The sequence below is a fragment of the Macaca thibetana genome, chromosome 4, assembly GCF_024542745.1.
Source record: "Macaca thibetana thibetana isolate TM-01 chromosome 4, ASM2454274v1, whole genome shotgun sequence".
Classification (NCBI taxonomy): Eukaryota; Metazoa; Chordata; class Mammalia; order Primates; family Cercopithecidae; genus Macaca; species Macaca thibetana.
Window position 1 is genome coordinate 84,162,678 of NC_065581.1, and position 19,378 is coordinate 84,182,055.

The 19,378-nt window shown below is 39.0% G+C and overlaps 1 protein-coding gene across 1 annotated transcript; it reads right to left on the reverse strand.

The window, feature by feature from the left end:
* Nucleotides 1-1,925: 1,925 nt before the first annotated feature.
* On the reverse strand, nt 1,926-18,748 carry CGA (glycoprotein hormones, alpha polypeptide). Its single transcript, XM_050786219.1, has 4 exons — nt 18,456-18,748; nt 4,622-4,728; nt 2,710-2,894; nt 1,926-2,256 (listed from the first exon to the last, which is right to left on the reverse strand). The coding sequence occupies exons 2-4, from the start codon at nt 4,719-4,721 to the stop codon at nt 2,179-2,181; spliced, it is 363 nt and encodes a 120-aa protein (XP_050642176.1). The 5' UTR covers nt 4,722-4,728; nt 18,456-18,748; the 3' UTR covers nt 1,926-2,178.
* Between the last annotated feature and the right edge of the window lie 630 nt (nt 18,749-19,378).

Consider the following 19,378-nt stretch of genomic DNA (forward strand, 5'->3'; position numbering starts at 1 on the left):
TATAATAAATAAATGAAGAAATGGACTAATGTCTTCATGTGTCCTTTCACGTTTCTTGAAAAGTACATGTACAAACAGGGCACAGAGGCTCATGCCTATCATCCCAACACTTTGGGAGGCTGAGGTGAGGGATCACTTGAAGCCAGGAGTTAGAGACCAGCCTGGCCAACAGGACAAAACGCCTGTCTGTACTGAAAACAAAAACAAAAACAAAAAAACAGGCACTGTGGCTCACACCTGTAATCCCAGCACTTTGTGAGGCCGAGGCAGGCGGATCACTTGAGGTCAGGAGTTCGAGACCAGCCTGGCCAACATGGTGAAACCCCATCTCTACTGAAAATACAAAAATTAGCCGGGCATAGTGGCGTGTGCCTGTAGTCCCAGGTACTCGAGAGGCTGAGACAGGAGAATCACTTGAACCTGGGAGGCAGAGGTTGCAGTAAGCCAAGATCGTACCACTGCCAGCCTGTGCAACAGAGCCTCTGTTTAAAAAAAAAAAAAAAAAAAAAGGACATGTACTTCCTATTTTAACTTATTTACCCTAACACCTGATATGTTTACCAGCCTACTAAGGAACAAGGAACTGGCTTGCCACTCAGAAATAAAATTTTGACAAATGGGTGATGATCAAAATTTCTTTCTCAAAACCTTACCAGTTACCAGTGTGATCATCTTTTTTAAATTACAGGCTCCATTAGAAGTAGAACTTTTTTGATTAACTGTGATCTCCACCATGGCTAATATAATTTAATATTTATAATACCATTGTCCTCAAGGTAAGGACCACCTCTCAGTATAAATGCTCAACGGATGTGGCGCTGAAGCATGGCACTACTCTTAAGCATTTTTGTTTGCTTGTTTGTTTGAGACTGAGTCTCACTCTCTATCGCCCGGGCTGGAGTGCAGTGGCACAATGTCAGCTCACTGCAATCTCCGCCTCCCAGGGTCAAGCGATTCTCCTGCCTCAGCCTCCTGAGTAGCTGGGATTACAGGCGCCCACCACCATGCCTGGCAATTTTTGTATTAGTAGAGACAGGGTTTCACCATGTTGGCCAGGCTGGTCTCAAACTCAACCTCAAGTCATCTGCCCGCCTCGGCCTCCCAAAGTGCTGGGATTACAGGTGTGAGCCACCATGCCCGGCCATCTTAAACATTTTAAAAAACAAAGTGAATATGCCAGGCATCCCACCTAGACCACAGTGAGTGCTAAATGAATGTTTTGATCATCATTTGTTCATTCTTAGCCAGATCTGAATGTGAAAAACAAAATCTGATGCCTCCGGAATTTCAGAGCAATGCCCAGTTTTAATTGGGTGCAATGATGCCCTTTCCTTGGCCACTATTCAGTTATAGCCTTGCTGCCAGGGACAAACAAGATGAGCGTTTTTTAGTCAGGCACAAAGCAAGTAAATAGAAACTTCAGTCTGGGATTGATTTTGTCTTTCCCAAACCCTGGAGGAGGGTTCTCCATTTTTCTTTTGTTCGTTTGTTTTTTATTGTACCCTTCTAACAGTAAAAAGTTTCTGATCAAACGTTCCTGATATATGGATAATTATTTATTTATAAATTGTATACATGTATTACTATACTAATGTATCTGTGCTTTTATAAAATCCATCAAAATGGAAATTTAAAGTTATATAAAAATGAATATAATATATAAAATTATATAAAATGAATATAAATAGAAGTTCTCATATTTTCTTCTCTTGCCCTAACAAATGTCTTGTAAGTAGCCCACTGGCTGAAAGGACTCACATGCTACTAGAAGGTGTGGTAACAGCAAGGCTCGCCAAACCATTTGGTAACTGTCAAGTCACCAAACACATGTGACCCCAACTCACCCAATGGCCCACTCTCTTCCATTAATGCTGTCAAAAGCTATTGGCTTTACTTTGAAGAAAAATGATAATTCAGTCATTGAATGATGATTTAAAAGACTTTATTTGCAGTGGAACAAGCTAAATGCTGTATTCACTCCAAATGAAAAGAACGAGACTACTGATTGTACTGTAGGATAAGGAGGAAGGCAATAAAGCTGCAGAATATCCTTGAAGCATGTCAAAGTGGTATGGTAGGGAAAACGAGAGTTTTATCTCACAAAGCCATAAACACTGAACAAGTTAATTTTCCATTCCAGAAAATCAGCAGTCATCAAAACAGCACTTGGCAAAACATTTAAAATTTGTGATAATAACAAGTACTGCAGTGGCACTGCGTGTGGTTCTCCACTCTGACACTCCCCATTACCATGACCTAAAGGGGAAGGAAAAAAACATATCATAGATTAGATGATAGATAGATGATAGATAGATAGATAGATACATACATACATACATACATACATAGAGGCAAAATTGAAGAATATTAAATAAAATTGTCTGCATTCTGCTGAAATAAATACATGCATACTACATTTGCACAGTCTCCTTTTTAGGAGATATGTTTAGCATGAGTAAGCTGTACTTTCTCCCAACCTGCCCCTTGTCACCTCTACCCCTATTCTCCTCACTCTGAATAAATCCAGCCTATACCCACAAGACAATTGACTCTTTTAATTAATGGGTAGAAATGTGTTCCCCACCTGTACAAATGCTCGACAGAGGCTGGGTCATTAGACACCTTTGGCCTTAAATCCCATGGGTGGGCTCTATGAACATTTCTCTGATTGGGCTGTTGGAAAGCTTCTGGGGCTCTTGAGGTTCTTACCCTGGTCAATGATTTAGCTACACAGCAAGTGGACTCTGAGGTGACGTTTTTTTGGACCAACATCGTCTTCTTGGACCTTACTGGAGTGGGATATGCTCTAGAGAAGCAGCAGCCCATACACTGATATATTGGGGCACCCGGCTTGGAGAAGAATTTGTTTTCCCTTGGCTTGCATTCTGGGCAATCTATCAGGAAAAAAAAAAAAGGCAGAGTAAAATAATCCAAAAAAGATTCAGAAAGAATATATGAGGCCAGCACAGTAGCTCACGCCTGTAATTCTAGCACTTTGGGAGGCCGAAATGGAATTGCTTGAGCTCAGGAGTTCGAGAGCAGCATGGGCAACATGGTGAAACCCTGTCTCTACAAAAAATACAAAAAAAAAAAAAAAAATAGCCAGACGTGATGGTGCACACCTGTAGTCCCAGCTACTTGACGGTCTGGGGCAGAAGAATTTCTTGAAGCTGGGAGGTCGAGGCTGCAGTGAGCCAAGATCGTGTCACTGTACTCCAGCCTGGGTGACAAAGTGAGACCCTGATTCAAAAAAAATAAATAAATAAATAAGAAAAAACGCGGTGGCTCACGCCTAGAACTTTGGAGGCTGAGGCGGGTGGATCACCGGAGGTCAGGAATTCAAGACCAGCCTGGCCAACATGGTGAAACCCCATCTCTACTAAAAATACAAAAATTTAGCTGGGCATGGTGGCAGGCGCCTGTAATACCAGCTACTCAGAAAGCTGAGGCAGGAGAATCGCTAGAACCCGGGAGGCGGAGGTTGCAGTAAGCTGAGATCACGCCATTGCACTCCAGCCTGGGCGACAGAGTGAGACTCTGTCTCAAAAGAAAAGGCAAGGTAAGGCAAGGCAAGGCAAGGCACGGCACAGTACAGCAAGGCAAGGCAAGGCAAGGCAAGGCAACAAATGAAACAAACTACAAATGTTTCCTTATGATGGGATAGTGAATATTATTTTTCCATCAAAAATGAAAGGAAACTAAGTAAGTGCTTTTTGGTTATATGTTAATCTTCATCTATAATATTTAATATTTATACTGATTAATGTTCATGAGAAATAAAATTTAAAAACAAACATTTTCACAGATATGCATAGAAAATCTCAGTTGTAGTCTTTCTTCAAGCATAGATTCTCTATCTCAATGCTAACAGTATGCCTAGAGGAAACACAAAACTTGACAGATGAAAACATCACGTTCATCTGAAAAGAGAATTTTGCGCAGAGGAAAAATATTTTTCCCCTTAGAATCTGCTATTGTTTTTCCCACGCTAACTCCAAATATTGACAGAGAGAAATATGTCAGAATTAAGAAAGTCTGGTGAGTGCAGAGACACTGATATTAGATCAGATGCCTGCACTTGGGACCTGGATTAAAATATTACCACTTATCTAGAGAAAAACCATAACCAATAGTAGCTCACAAATTTCAAAGCAGAAGGAATTATATCAGCTACTATATGAGATTTTTCAGACAATACAGCAAAACAAATTTACTGTATAAAATGGTTTTGCTTTTCTCACTTAACTGATGTGAAAATTCATCTACAAAGGCAATGTTAAAATCTCAAATCTTCTGGCAGAAATGTAAAAAATAACTGAGCTAACTGAATAAGGAGGGTTTTCTTCTTGTAAGACTCAAATAAAGAATAAAAAGGAATCTATTTCAGATGAAAATGCATAGGCTGCTACATAAATGGTTGTGTAAGATATCGTTTTCACTGCACATTTTCTGAGCCTAATTTAATTTTATGTTCACAATCTACAAGAGCCTAGATATGAATCCAGCAGCAAAGGTTTATTCCTTTTGAAAAGGAGGTAGAAATGTAATTAATGGAGTTATTGATGTACATCTAGAAATGTGTGTTGTCCTTATTACTCAAACCACAAGCTTGGTCACACACCCTGCATTGTAAACTCTCCATCAGGAAAGGAATGGAGAATATGCAGAAACACCGACAATGTGACCAGAATGACAGCTGCATATTTTCTGTAGTAATCCATGGCGCTCCTACAAACAGACATGGAAGAAAAAAAAAAAAAAACAGTTAATTTAAAATTGGCTTCCCAGCCATAACAACAACCAGTAGTTTCAACATTACTACTAATAATAATCATCAGTGTCTTGACCTCTCTGCTTTTAGCTCCCAACATATACTAAAACCATGTAAATTTTTTTTAATTTCTCCTTAAGAAAGAGATAGATAACTGAATCTTCCCATTTCTCACATTAACTTCTAGAAATTGGTTTAATAATAATTACAATAAATTCTCTTCTTAAATTCTTTAAAATTTAAATTTCAGAATTTAAATTTTAAATTCTCTGTCATCCTGTTACAAAGCCTCAGTGTCCTTATTTGTAAAACATGGAACTTAAACTAGATAATACCTAAGAAAATATTTATTAACTTATATATGAGATATAAAATATACAATCATTTGATGGAGGATAAACACAAAGTATTCAACATTATCAGCCATTAAGGAAATGCGAATTAAAACTACAATGACATATTACACATCTATCAGAATGGCTAAAATAAAAAATAACACCAAATACTGGCGTGGATGCAGAGAACCAAGATAACTCAGGCATTGCTGGTGGGAATATAAAATGGTACAGCCACTCTGGGAAATAGTTTGGCGGTTTCTGATAAAACAAAACATGTACTCACCATATGCCCCAACAGTTGCACTTTTGGGCATTTATCTCAGAGAACGGAAGACTATGTTCACACAAAACTTATATATAAATATTCATAGAAACTTTGTTTAAAGTAGCCAAAAAACTGGAAATATTTCAAATGCCCATCAGCAGGTGAATGGTTATACAAATGATGGTATAGTCATACCATGGAATACTGTCCAGCAACAAAAAAAAATGAACACACTATTGATACACACAGCAACTTGAATGGATCTCGAAAGAATTATGCTGAATGAAGGCTGAATACTATATGATTCCATCTATATAACACTGTGGAAATAAAATTATAGAGATAGAGAATAGATTAATGGTTTCAAGGAGTGAGCACTGGGAAGGAAGTGTATAAGGGTGAGTGTGGCTCTAAAGGGATATAGCACAAGGGAGCTGTGGTGATGGGACAGCTGCATGTTGATAGGGATGTTAGTCACAGTAATCTACACATGGGATAAAACTGCATGACAGGGCACTAGTATTTTGTGTGTGTGTGTGTGTGTGTGTGTGTGTGTGTGTGTGTGTGTCTTAAATCTGAATAAGCTGTATAGGTGGCAGCAATGTCAGTTCTCTAGTATTCACATTGCACTATAGTTATACAAGATAATTATCAATGAGGGAACAAGCTGAAGGGTATACAGGACTTCTCTGTACATTTTTTTGCAACTTCATCTAAATCTGCAATTATTCAAAATAAAAGTTTTTTTAAAAAAAAATTCAGAATGAGGCTTAAAGGTACATATGAGTCAAAACTTTTGGTTATTTTTCATGTAGACTGACATAATAGGGCTGAGTTTCTGCTAGATGTTTATATTAATCCATAACCCTTCTTAGGAATAATTTGTCAGACAGCAGAACTAAGTTTATAATACATGTTGAGTATTTCTATTCTGAACATTTGAAATCTGAAATGGCCCACAATCTGAAACATTTTGAGCACCAACATGATAACACAAGTGGAAAGTTCCACATATAAGTACTTAACAGAAACTTTGTTTATGCACAAAATATTCAAAATAGTGTATGAAATTACCTTCGGGCTATGTATATACAAAACAAATGATTTTTATGTTTAGACATGGGTCTCATCCCCAAGATATCTCACTATGTATATGCAAATATTCCAAAATCCAAAAAAATTTAAAATCTAAAACACCTTTCATCCTCAGCATTTCAGATAAAGGACACTCAACCTGTATAGAAATTCAGATTGTGTAAGTACGAAGGCTAAAACAAATGTATGTCATTATTTCTACCTGAGATATATATATATAGATAGATAGATATAGATATATATATGTAAGTAATTTTGACTTCTATTTATCTTCATACATAATTAACACTGAATAAATATTGTTCTAAGTTAGTGGCTCTCAAAGTGTGATCTGGGAACCCCAAAGATTTTCAGTGGATCTGTGAGGTTAAAACGATTTTCATAATAATACTAAAATGTTGTTTGTCTTTTTTTCCTCTTCATCCTCTTGGGTGTTCAGAGAAATTTTCTAGAGGCTACATGACATGTAATTTTACAACAGATTGAATGAAGAAGCACATGAGAATTTAGCTGTGTTCTGTTAGGCTAGACAACGAAGAGCTTTGCAAAAGGGTAAAACAATGCCACTCTTATCACTAATTTTTTTTCTTGAAAATTGTCATTTAAAAAAATAAATACATGTTATTTTTGTTAACATATGATGGATTTTTCTAAATGAATAAATATTTTTAAACTTTAACATAATCACTAAGCTATTAAATATTAATGGATATAACCTCATGAATAGAAGCTCTTTGGGCTCTTCAATAATTTTTTTGTTTTGTTTTGTTTTTTGAGATGGAGTCTCCCTCTATTGCCCAGGATGGAATGCAGTCATGCAATCTCGGCTCACTGCAACCTCCGCCTCCTGGGTTCAAACAATTCTCCTGCCTCAGCATCCCAAGTAGCTGGGACTACAGGCACGCGCCACGACACCCGGATACTTTTTTGTTTTTGTTTTTGTTTTGTATTTTTAGTAGAGATGGGATTTCATCATATTGGCCAGACTGGTCTTGAACTCCTGACTTTGTGATACACCTGCCTTGGCCTCCCAACGTGCTGGGATTACAGGCATGAGCCACCACACTCGGCCTGGGCTCTTCAATAATTTTTAAGAGTGTAAACAGGTTCTGAAGTCACAGAGTTTGAGAATACACAAAGCCATAAGGAAATTTTCAGGAGTAAAACTAATTTCCTTTTTAAACTAGTATCATCTTTGTGCCTTAATATTGCAGCTCATATATTATGAAAATTCAGCCATTATGCAGTGAACAATTATATCAGAATTAATTCAGGGGAGAAACATTTACAGTAAGATTGCAGAATGTGAAAGCATGAAGTCAATGCACATTTTAGAATTGCCTTTAAAATAAAGAGAAGATTGAAGACGTGAAACAAAAATCACTATTGTTGTAGCAGAAACTGTTATCTTTCTTTGCCCTTATTTTGAAAAGAGATGACAATAACCAAGTAAAAACAGAATAACCTTCAAAGTCTAGGTGATTTTGAAAGCATTTTAATAAATCTTTTTATCATCCTAATCACCCTCAGGTTTTTCTGTCTTAAAATTCGAAAGAAAATATTAAGAATCAGAGGGAAAAATTAAATTCTGCTGGGATTTATGCTATTTTGCAAAAATATGCTCACTCTAAAGTCAGATTTGCTAATCTCAGCCTCTCTTGATATTCCGCATGAGTATTTTCCAAACTTCATAGGCCCTGTAAATGAAACCTCAGACTAATCTGCAATACACATCAGCATACCCTTAACTTATATCCCATCACCCACCACATCAAGATAATATGAGTCCAAGAAAATGTGAGTTTTCTCAACTTGGCCTTCTCTCTCCCTTTGCAGTTCATCTACTTCAGAGTCTTTTAAGGAGCTGCTCAACTGCCAGAATCACTGTGAAGTTTTCACCCAACCCCAAAGACAAAATAAATGTCTTCCTCCACTGCACTCACCTGTCACTTAGCTTATAATTCTTAGATGATGCCCCACAGTCTAGCCGGTTATGTACACGTCTATCTCTTCATCCACAAAGAAAGCTTCTTTCTTTTTATTTAAATTAGAAATGGAGTCTCGAGAAGCGGAAGCTGCAGTGAGCAGAGATTGTTCCACTGCACTGTACCCTGGGCAACAGAGAGAGACCCCGTCTCAAAAAAAAAAAAAAAAGAAAGAAAGAAAGAAAGAAAAGAAATGGGCATCTCACTATGCTGTCTAGGCCAATCTGGAACTCCCGAGCTCAAGCAATCCTCCTGCCTCACCCTCCCAAAGTGCTGAAATTGCAGGTGAGGGCCACCGTGCTTGGCCTGAGAAAGCTTCTTCAAGATAGAAACTATGCCCCTTTAATCAACCATTACCCTAGCACAAGGCCTTGTACAAAGTAAATGATCAATACAGTTATGTGGAATTGGGACTTTAGAACAGTAACAATCGTATTAACCAAAAACTGCTAATATAGAGTTGTCATTCACACTAAAGAACAAGATAATCTTGAATGACAACTTAGAATAGATGTTCAGTAAAATAAAATATTTTCATATAATTTCATTAGAGAGAGTATGTTCAGCTATAAAATTGTAGCTGGCTAATAGGTGAATCTATAAATGTTACATACGTCACAGGGAGCAACCATTTTATGCTAAGACATGAAAGTCATAAAAATTCAAAAGAACCCATTAATAAAAAACACATAATAGCTTCAGGGTTTAAACTGGTGTCTCTTAGTTCATGTTAAACAATTTAGATTCTTGAAATAACGTGACTCTGTGAGGAAAAGATAGTGAAGGAGTGAGGGATGCGCTATTCCAAAATACACCAGATTGGTATATTGATTATTTTGAGTTGAAAACATTGCTGAAATGTTAGTTGCAGAAAGAATGAGCTGAACCTGTTGCTTTCTGCATGCAGCAAGCAATGAGAATTCCTCTGGGAGGGGCACCCTCTCCATGCCAGGGTGAGAAAACAGCCCTTATCACCAGAGACTTGGAAATAGAGGCTACAATGACCCAGAATAAAAATACTCAATGAAGTAACCCTTATCTTCCACGTGTTTTACACCTCCTCCTCACATATCTCTTAGTGACTCCCCTAGGAATTCACTGCCCCAGCCAGATTTTCTTTCTTTCTTTTTTTGAGATGGAATCTCGCTGTCACCCAGGCTGAAGTGCAGTGACACAATCTCGACTCACTGCAACCTCTACCTCCCAGGTTCAAGCAAGTCTCCTGCCTCAGCCTCCAGAGTAGCTGGGATTGCAGGTGCGAGCCACCACGCCCAGCTAATTTTTGTATTTTTAGTACAGAGGGGGTTTCACCATGTTGGCCAGGCTGATCTCAAACTCCTGACCTCAAGCGATCTGCCCGTCTTGGCTTCCCAAAGTGCTGGGATTACAAGCCTGAATCACCATGTCCAGCTGCCAGATTTTCTTTGTGTTGTCATTTCTCCTCAAATTTGTCACTTGTCTAAAAAGTATAAAAGCATCTTGCTTTGGCCACTTCCTCAGACTTCACTCTCTTGTGAAGATCTCCATGTACAGGTAAAATGAATAAAATTTGCGTATTTCTCTCTTATTAATGTAAGAGACAATTTGACTCCCAGATCCAGCTGAAGAGCCAACTAAGAGCTAAAAGGGGGTTAGAGGTGATCTCTGGCTCCCCTACAATACCTTTTGTTTTGGTTTTGGTTTTTTTTGTTGTTGTTATTGTTTGAGGGTTTTTTGGTTTTTGTTTTGTTTTGTTTTGCTTCGTTTTGTTTTTTTCTTTGAGACAGGGTCTCTCTCTGTCTCCCAGGCTGAAGGACATTGGTGCAGTCATGGCTCACTGCAACCTTGACCTCCCGGGATCAAGCGATCCTCCCATCTCAGCCTCCCAAGTAGCTGGAACTACAGGCACCCATCACCACATCCTGCTAATTTTTTTGTATTTTTTTATAGAGACAGGGTTTTACCATGTTGCCCAGGCTGGTCTCAAACTCCTGGGCTTCAGCGATCTGCCCACCTCAGCCTTTCAAAGTGCTGGGATTACAGGTGTGAGCCCTCTTACCCGGCCCAATAGCATTCTTAAAAGTATAAAAGGATATTATTACCATAACTTACCATTATTATTTAACATATGTTTGTACAATATTATTCATTGTGATTATATATAATTAATGTATTAAGTGATTTATGAAATAGGTAAACACTCTACCAGTGTGCCATACAAGCCATATACATACATTAAATCCATACATACACCAATATATATCTTGACACACCAAGTATCACACACATACACATACATACACATCCCTATGTATACACTAATAATTGTTGCAAGAAGGTTACAAGTGCTTGAAACAATGTAACACCCTGGCCTTTTGCTTGCAAACATGTTGCCATCGCTCCCCACTACCAGAGAGTGGTGAGGTTTGTGGTTTTTCTAATGGTGACTAATCTACACTCTCTACACCAGGAAGCTCAAATGACTCATAACACATTCTTGAGATGACTAGGCTAGGATTAGAGGCATAATTTTGTGTTAGTCAAACAGATTAAATCTAACTGACTTCTAGAGGGTTAACCTAAGGTTTCACCTCTTTAGCCCCATCTAATCCTGCTAACTACCAAGCAGAGACAACATAGCCTGCCTTCAGTGAATGATAACTAATGAAAGGAAGCCCAAAGAAGGTAAAGCTCTGAAGCCCCAGTGCATTGCCTAGCATGAGACAGGGGTTCAGCCATTGTTTATTAAACAGAGGATAAGCCTTTAAGTGTAGCATCTGGCGTGGTCCAGAGAAGATAACAATAGTTTAGCTTTAACGAAAGATTTGAAGGTGGAACATCTCAAAGGAAAATGGATGTTTAGATTGCATGCCACCGACTTCCACAGAGCAGTCCCTGGAGCTCTGCATGCTCACCTCTACCTTCTGCCAAATGACTACCTCTGTCTCTAAAGAACCTCAGGTCAGTGGTTAGGAAACTCAGCCTGGAGTGAAACTGGCTACCTGGCTACAGATTTTCTTTCCTCATATGCCCTGGCTCCAGGAAGTGGGTTTTTATCTTATTCTTATAACATCTTGTGAGCCCCAAGGCAGCAGTGAGTGTCTTTCATGATACATGCATCACATCCCCAACCTCAATGATCCGCCAGCTTCCCACTTCCTCTCAAAAAATGCCCCAACAGTGCTCCCAGACACTAGCGTGATCTTGAGACCTATTAACATGTTAGCTGATAATTTTCTCCAACGGTGGTGGCAAGGAATGGCTGAAAGATTGAAGGGAAGAGGAGAGACTGGTTAATACCCCTACAGTCTGATTCATACATTCTTTGATACAGATAATTACTGTGTATCTTATTAAAAGATGAGTTTTAGATAATTTGGTAGGAGTTCAAATGTCATAAAGTGCAAAATGTAAGCTCCAAATTGAATGCTTGGAAGATTTTAAAACTTTAAATAAGTACCTGCTGTGTGCCAGGAACTGTGTCAAGAATTGTATCACCAGGAACTGATGATACAAGTCAGGCATGGTCACTAGCACTTTGGGAAGCCGAGGTGAGTGGATCACTTGAGGTCAGGAGTTCGAGATCAGCCTGACCAACATGGTGAAAACCCATCTCTACTAAAAATACAAAAATTAGCTAGGCAGGGCACATGCCTGTAGTCCCAGCTACTCAGGAGGCTGAGGCAGCAGAATGGTTTGAACCCAGTAGGCAGAGATTGCAGTGAGCCTAGATCATGCCACTGCACTCCAACCTGGGTGACAAAGCAAGACTCTGTCAAAAAAAAAAAAAAAAAAAAAAAAAAAAAGAAGAATGGGTGGTACAAATATGACTAAATGTCCTGCCATCTGAGGAGCTCAGGGTACAACGAGGGCTCCAGTACAAAAGCAAATGAGCTGAAGTGACAACTGCTATAATAAAAGTATTTGTAGACATGGAGCCTTGTGGTAGGCCAGGGACAAGAAAATAGACAGAGGAAAAATTAATGGGAATAAAAACATGTACTTGATGAAAAAAAAAATCAGAGTAGTTAAGGTATATTTTATTATTTCGACATTCATGCAGGAGCTTCATGTATTCAGTCCATGTAATTTCCCCAGCAGGTAGCAAAGAGAGGATCCACAAAGTGCCCTAGTATTCAGAGGAAAATAAGGCCAAGTGAAGGCACACAGCATAGTTATATTATTTTACACATTTCTATTTATCAGTCACTCAATAATGTTTGTGCTTCTCAAAATTTTTAAAGGGAGCCAACTTATTTTCCAGATAAAAGGGAGAGAAAAGAAGTGAAAAGGCCAGGTGAGGTGGCTCATGCCTGTAATCCCAGTACTTTGGGAGGCCAAGGCAGGTGGATTACCTGAAGTTGGGAGTTCGAGACCAGCCAGATCAACATGGAGAAACCCTGTCTCTACTAAAATACAAAATTAGCCGGACGTGGTGGTACATGCCTGTAATCCCAGCTGAGGTTTGCAAGGAGGCTGAGGTAGGGGAATCGCTTGAACCCAGGAAGGTGGAGATTGTGGTGAGCCAAGATGGTGCCATTGCACTCCAGCCTGGGCAACAAGAGCGAAACTCCATCTCAAAAAAAAAAAAAAGATAATAGAAAAAATGATGACCTTTACGATATTTATTTTAAAGGTAAATACAAGGATTGAGCAGTATTTAGAAGAAAGTTGAAGGGCTCATAGAATTGTGAAAACAATATCAATTATTTTATGTCCATTCTTAAAATAATCACATTTTGAGAAGCTTCTTAATTGACTAAATTTAAGGGACTTATAATAGATGTACTTATTCTATTTTAACTGTTATATAAATATGCTTTACAATGCTAACACAATTATGGAATTAAAATCTCGCTTTTTTCATTACCCTTCTGTTTTTTCTAGCACATCAGCATTTTTTAAATCCTCTGCATGCTAAATCTACATTGCAAAAATCAATGAGAAGTTTTGACAGGATAAACTCCACGCACCACAAATTATTGTTTTAAATGAGAATTACATGTATTTGTCGTTTAAAAGTACCTAATTTTAAAAGTCAACATTATTGTAATAATAAATACTACTAGGAATAAAACGATGGGTAGCGTCAATTTATCATTCAAAAAAGTAAAACACCCAAAGCCCAGAAAAGTTTTATATGGTGCATCGTTATAGAAATATAAGAATGTTTCCAACTTTAAAAATTTGTGGATTACATTTTGTTATGTTTATTTGAGCTATTTTCATGCCATCTTTTTACACACCAAGCAGAATTCTCATTTAAGTGCACTATAGCATAGAACCATATTTAATTTGCCTGAAGTTTTTCAATAATAAGGTCGACAGGACTGGGTTATTGGTTTATCAATCTTGACATCTTACTTTAAAAGGATTTTTTTTCTTTGTAATAAAACAGATCAGAGGAGCTGCAAAGTGAAGCCCCTTGTTCGTTGCCCCTGTGTTTACTGCTATGGCAGATTGTACTTTCCAAAAATGGCCACAAAAATACCCCTCAGCCTACATTTATCTGCAGTGTGACCTTGTCACTCTCACATCAAACAGTGGTATGTCTATCTTTGTACCCCATTTCACCTAAGTAGGCCCTATGACTGCTTAGATCAGGAATATAGCAGTAGTGACACTGGACAAGTAGTAGGTATATCCCTTAACTGACCTGGCAGTTCCTGCTTTCCATCTCTTAGAAACCAGTTGCCATGGAAGAAATGCTCCTACACTGAGACCACCACAGGATGGGAAGGCCAAGCCACATGAAGATAGTAAAAGTGTCACATGGAGAGGGAGAAAGAGGCCAAGAAGTATTGAGGCACCAGACATCTGAGGGAAGAAACTGCCCTGGATGACTAGCCCCGCTGAGCTTTCAGATGACCCCAGCCGCAGCCTCCATCTGACTGCACTGAACCAGAAACTCGAGTTAAGAACTACACAGTTGAACTCAGTCCACCAGCGGAACTTTGAAAGATAATAATTTGTTATTTTACTCACTAAGTTTTCAGGTAACTTGATGCATCACAATAAATAACTGATACAACTGCACTCTCTTATAACAAACATTGCTCCAAAGTCTGAGATACAGAACCACAATCTTGCCTCTACTTTCTCCTCTGTGCATATGGCAGGTTGGGTGGGGAGGGTCTTTATATTAAGGGTCACATATTAAGTTAACTGATTACAGGAAATGTAACAAAGTATACAAAATTGGATTAGCATTCAACACAGTATCTGTAATACTGGATATGGTAACAATAGTATCTTATATTTTAAAAAATAACACCTACCATTAATTGAGCACTTGTGTGCCAGACATTCATTTGGGCACCTTGAACTCACAAATACATTCAATCATCACGACAATCCTGTGTAGTATCATTCTCATTTTTGTAAAGAAATTATAGAGATGAAGTAATCTATACAAGGTCACATAATTAGTTACTGGCAGAGCCAAGATTTTAAAATGTCTCTTTACAATTCCAAACTCCTAGCTCTGAACCACTTCATTGTACTGCTTTTAAATCTTTACATTTTACAATGAGCTTCCGAAATGATGTTTTCAGATGGCATATCCCTAAATAAGATGCTGACATCTTTTTTTAGAGCAACGTTATTGTGTGCCAGTTTAATATAACTTACCGATGTATTTTTTATTTTACATATTTATTTGACTTCGCCTTCTACAGAACTGTCTTTAAAAAGCCATTTCTGCCATACCCGTTGGCTCAGGCCAGTAATCCCAGCGCTTTGGGAGACCAGCGCACGTGGATCACTTGAGCCCAGGAGTTCAAGACCAGCCTGGAGAACATTGTGAAACTCCGTATCTGGGCCTGTAGTCCCAGCTACTTGGGAAGCTGAGGTGGGAGGATCGCTGGAGCCTGGGAGGATGAGGCTGCAGTGAGCTGAGATTGAGCCACTGTACTCCAGCCTGGGAGACAGTGAGAAACCCTGTCTCGAAAAGAGAAAGGAGAGGAGAGGAGAGGAGAGGAGAGGAGAGGAGAGAGAGGAGAGGAGAGGAGAGGAGAGGAGAGGAGAGGAGAGGAGAGGAGAGGAGAGGAGAGGAGAGGAGAGGAGAGGAGAGGGGAGGGGAGGAGAGGAGAGGGGAGGGGAGGGGAGGGGAGGGGAGGGGAGGGGAGGGGAGGGGAGGGGAGGGGAGGGGAGGGGAGGGGAGGGGAGGGGAGGGGAGGGGAGGGGAGGGGAGGGGAGGGGAGGGGAGGGGAGGGGAGGGGAGGGGAGGGGAGGGGAGGGGGAAAGAAAGAAAGAGAGAGAGAAAGGAAAAGAAAAGAAGAAATGAAAAGAAAAGAGAGCAAGTTCAGGTATAACTGATCAAGCTATGAGGACTGTCTGCAGTGGGGAACAGCAGGGGATCAGGGAAAGGGGAAAAAGCATTGGCTTTCTTTCTTTTCTTTCTCTTTTTTTTTTTTTTTTGTTTGTTTTTTTTGTTTTTTTGGGTTTTTTTTAATGAGACATGGTCTCACTCTGTCGATCAGACTGGAGTGCAGTGCCACAATCACTGCTCATTACAGTCTCAACTTCCCAAGCTCGGGTGATCCTCCCATCTTAGCCTCCCAGGTAATTAGGACAACAGGAGTGTGCCAGCAAGCCCAGCTAATTTGAGCGTGGTTTTTGTTTTTGTGTTTTTGTTTTGTTTTGTTTGTAGGGACAGGGTTTCTCTATGTTGCCCAGGCTGATCTTCAACTCTTGGGCTCAAGCGATATCCCCGGCTTTGCCTCCCAAAGTGCTAGAATTTCAGGCGAGAGCCCCTCTGCCTAGCCAGCATTAGCTTTCACATACATTCACTTGCTTTATTTTCTTCACACCTGTGTCATATATTAGAAAACTACACATTAGAGAATTTAAACGATTTGCCAAAGTTGCTCAGAAAGTAATCTGATCCTAAGATAGTGTCCTTCCACTTGTACTACCCCTATAGCCTGAAAGTATACCATTAATCCATGTCCTCCTTTATAACTTGGAGTCACACATGAATCATGCTGTTTCAGTTATGTTGTCTAATTTGATTTCTAATATTGTCATTGATTCTACCCCTAGTTCAGCCTAAGTGCCCCACCTTAAATCACAGAGTATTAAAGATGCTGGATCATTTCTACAATGTTATCTCTAAGCCTGATGAACCGAGAAATTGCTAGACTACTTTGTGCAACATTACAATGGCACTGCTGTAGCATTATACACCAAATCCAGAATTTGCGAAGATCAAAAGTTGATAGCAAACTAGGAATCACAATCTGGAAAAATGAAATTTAGTGCTATGAACCATGCTGTTCTCAATAGAAATATAAGTTCACTCCTGTAAATTTTCTCTTTGTGAAAGTAGATTACTTTGATCTGTTTTTAAGCAAGATGTACATTACCTTCTAAGTTAGCCATTTCTGTTACCCAGCTCTTACTTTGAGTTTTCATGTAAATCTGGGTCTCACATTAAAAAGAAATGTACACTGAAACTGAAAATCTGCTCTGGAACATAATTAATTGCTTTTCTAACATTTTTCTCACATGCTACCCTTTTCAGCAGGAAATGGTAAGAAATATGACTCACTTAAAATTTCAATGACTCTTACTGCAAAAAAAAAAATAATAAACTTAAGAAAACCAGAGTTAAAATTAAAATGAAAAACCATGAACCCTTTATAAATGAGGACCACTCTTGTCTTTCTTAAATAATTCAAGAATACAGCAATGTATTACATGCAATTTGGTTGACCAATATTATGAATAATTGAATTGGTATTAAGTCAAGTAATTATTTAAAAGATATTTTCAGAAACTTTAAATGATTCCTTTTCTAAGGCAAAATATCTGACTTTTGACTGGGAAAAAGATTGAAGAGCTTAGGAAACAAAATTCCTGTGGGATGAAAGGCAGCTTCTGCATTGCTAAGGGACCCATATAGTGTCAGCCCATAGTTCTTCACACGTGCCCATATCCTGTTCTTCGACGCTAATAAGGAGGGACAAAAAACTTTTATTTTCTAGTCTCTGTTTCCCAATCAGCCACCAATTCGTGTTAATGCAAAGATAGCCAAGGTTAGCTGCAAAAAAGTTTCCAGGCCGGGCGCGGTGGCTCAAGCCTGTAATCCCAGCACTTTGGGAGGCCGAGACGGGTGGATCACGAGGTCAGGAAATCGAGACCATCCTGGCTAACACGGTGAAACCCCGTCTCTACTAAAAAATACAAAAAACTAGCCGGGCGAGGTGGCGGGCGCCTGTAGTCCCAGCTACTTGGGAGGCTGAGGCAGGAGAATGGCGTGAACCCGGGAGGCGGAGCTTGCAGTGAGCTGAGATCCGGCCACTGCACTCCAGCCTGGGCGACAGACTCCGTCTCAAAAAAAAAAAAAAAAAAAAAAAAAAAAAAAAAAAAGTTTCCAGAAACTCATTGGAACTACTCAATGAGACTTGGGCAAGTGACTTATCATCGCAAATTCATGAATAATAGCTAGAGAAATACTACCAACTCTGATTTTTGCAGCATTGTATTAAAGAAGAAAATGAAAACAATGACGTTCAAGAAATTCCCTGCTACTATTCAAGTCTGCATGAGAACATCTATTCAAAAGATAGTGAGAAGCTATGGTCATTCAGCCAAACAAGTGAGCCACTTTATCATGGGCCAGCTTGAAGATATAGTTATACATCACTTAAAAATGGATAATAAAACAATATCATAATGTCTGCTTGCCCTCTGTCTGGCTCCTGGAAGCTATTTGAAAGAATATCTTTCCAATGACATCCAATAATTCTGGAGGAAAATTTTTAGATCCTGACAGGCGCTCAAGTATCCCAGCAGGAGACATTGGGTTTCTGGTTTCTGTTAGATAGCATCTTACCCTATGATCACAGCCAAATTTTACAGACTTCCTCCCAATTCAATCATGACTGCTGAAAAGAGAATGAGTAAAAGCGTATCTCTCTTCTTATTAAGGTGTATGCAGAGACTCTGGAATCTCCCCCATATTCTCAAATATTTTACTCCTCAATTAAAATCCCCCAAAATTATTTTATTCATATTACCTTTCTCTGGGCTTTTTGCAGGATGTGTTCAGCGCAGTTGACTGCAGCTCTGAAGAGGGATTTTAGCTTCGTCTTGTGAGTTCTCAGTAACTGCAGTTAATGAAGTCCTCACCTGTTTTTTATACCAGCGGAGTGTTTCCACCAGCATCTAAGCCCTGGGATCAACAAGAAATTCCATCCAATGATTGAAGGGTACTTGGTGTAATTACCATGACGTCAATTTGATCTTATCTTGTTTCAACCTTTAGGTCATTTTTGTTTTGAGCCATTTTCAGGTGATGGTGACCACAAGGTCAGCCTATGAAAAGAGAGTACACTGTCATTTTGTACGTAATTTTACTGAGCCTTACACATAACATCCTGAAATTTGACACTTTCACATAAACAAGAGACATTTAATTAGCTAAGTACCTGATATTTACCTAAACAAGAGCTACAGATTTCAGAAAATAGATATAGAGCATTTCCAGGCTTACACCACTATTTCACTAGGAAACAGAAAAATAAAACACACGCCTATTTAGACTTTTCTAAAATTAATGTGCATCTGAATTTAATAAAGATGCATGAGAAAGGTATGAAGCAATTCTAAGAAGGACTGAATGGTTTTCAATATACATGCCTGTTTTTTTGTTTGTTTATTTGTTTGTTTTGTTTTGTCATTTCACTTTTAAAGCTCAGTTTCTGCCTGAACAGAAAATGTGTATGTCATGGCTTGCCAGGTGTGGGACACTTAGTTCCAAGGTTCCCAACCCAGTGTCATCCTGAAACTTGCACAGCTCTTCAGACTACTGTGGCTTCTTTTTTGCACACAAAGATTATAACCCTTCAAAAGTTCCCATCTTTATCTACTCTGCTCAGTGCCACTTCTGCAAGGAACTGGCTTACACACAAATTACCAAGGACCTCTTCAGCGAAGAGTT

What these genes read in the sequence shown, in the direction of transcription:
- CGA (XM_050786219.1), bottom strand. Translation starts at nt 4,721, where the DNA reads ATGGATTACTACAGAAAATATGCAGCTGTCATTCTGGTCACATTGTCG. An exon ending in TGGAGAGTTTACAATGCAGG is followed by an intron (nt 2,895 to 4,621) that starts GTGTGTGACCAA and finishes TTTTCCTGATAG; the next exon opens with ATTGCCCAGAATGCAAGCCA. An exon ending in TAGCTAAATCATTGACCAGG is followed by an intron (nt 2,257 to 2,709) that starts GTAAGAACCTCA and finishes CTTCCCCTTTAG; the next exon opens with GTCATGGTAATGGGGAGTGT.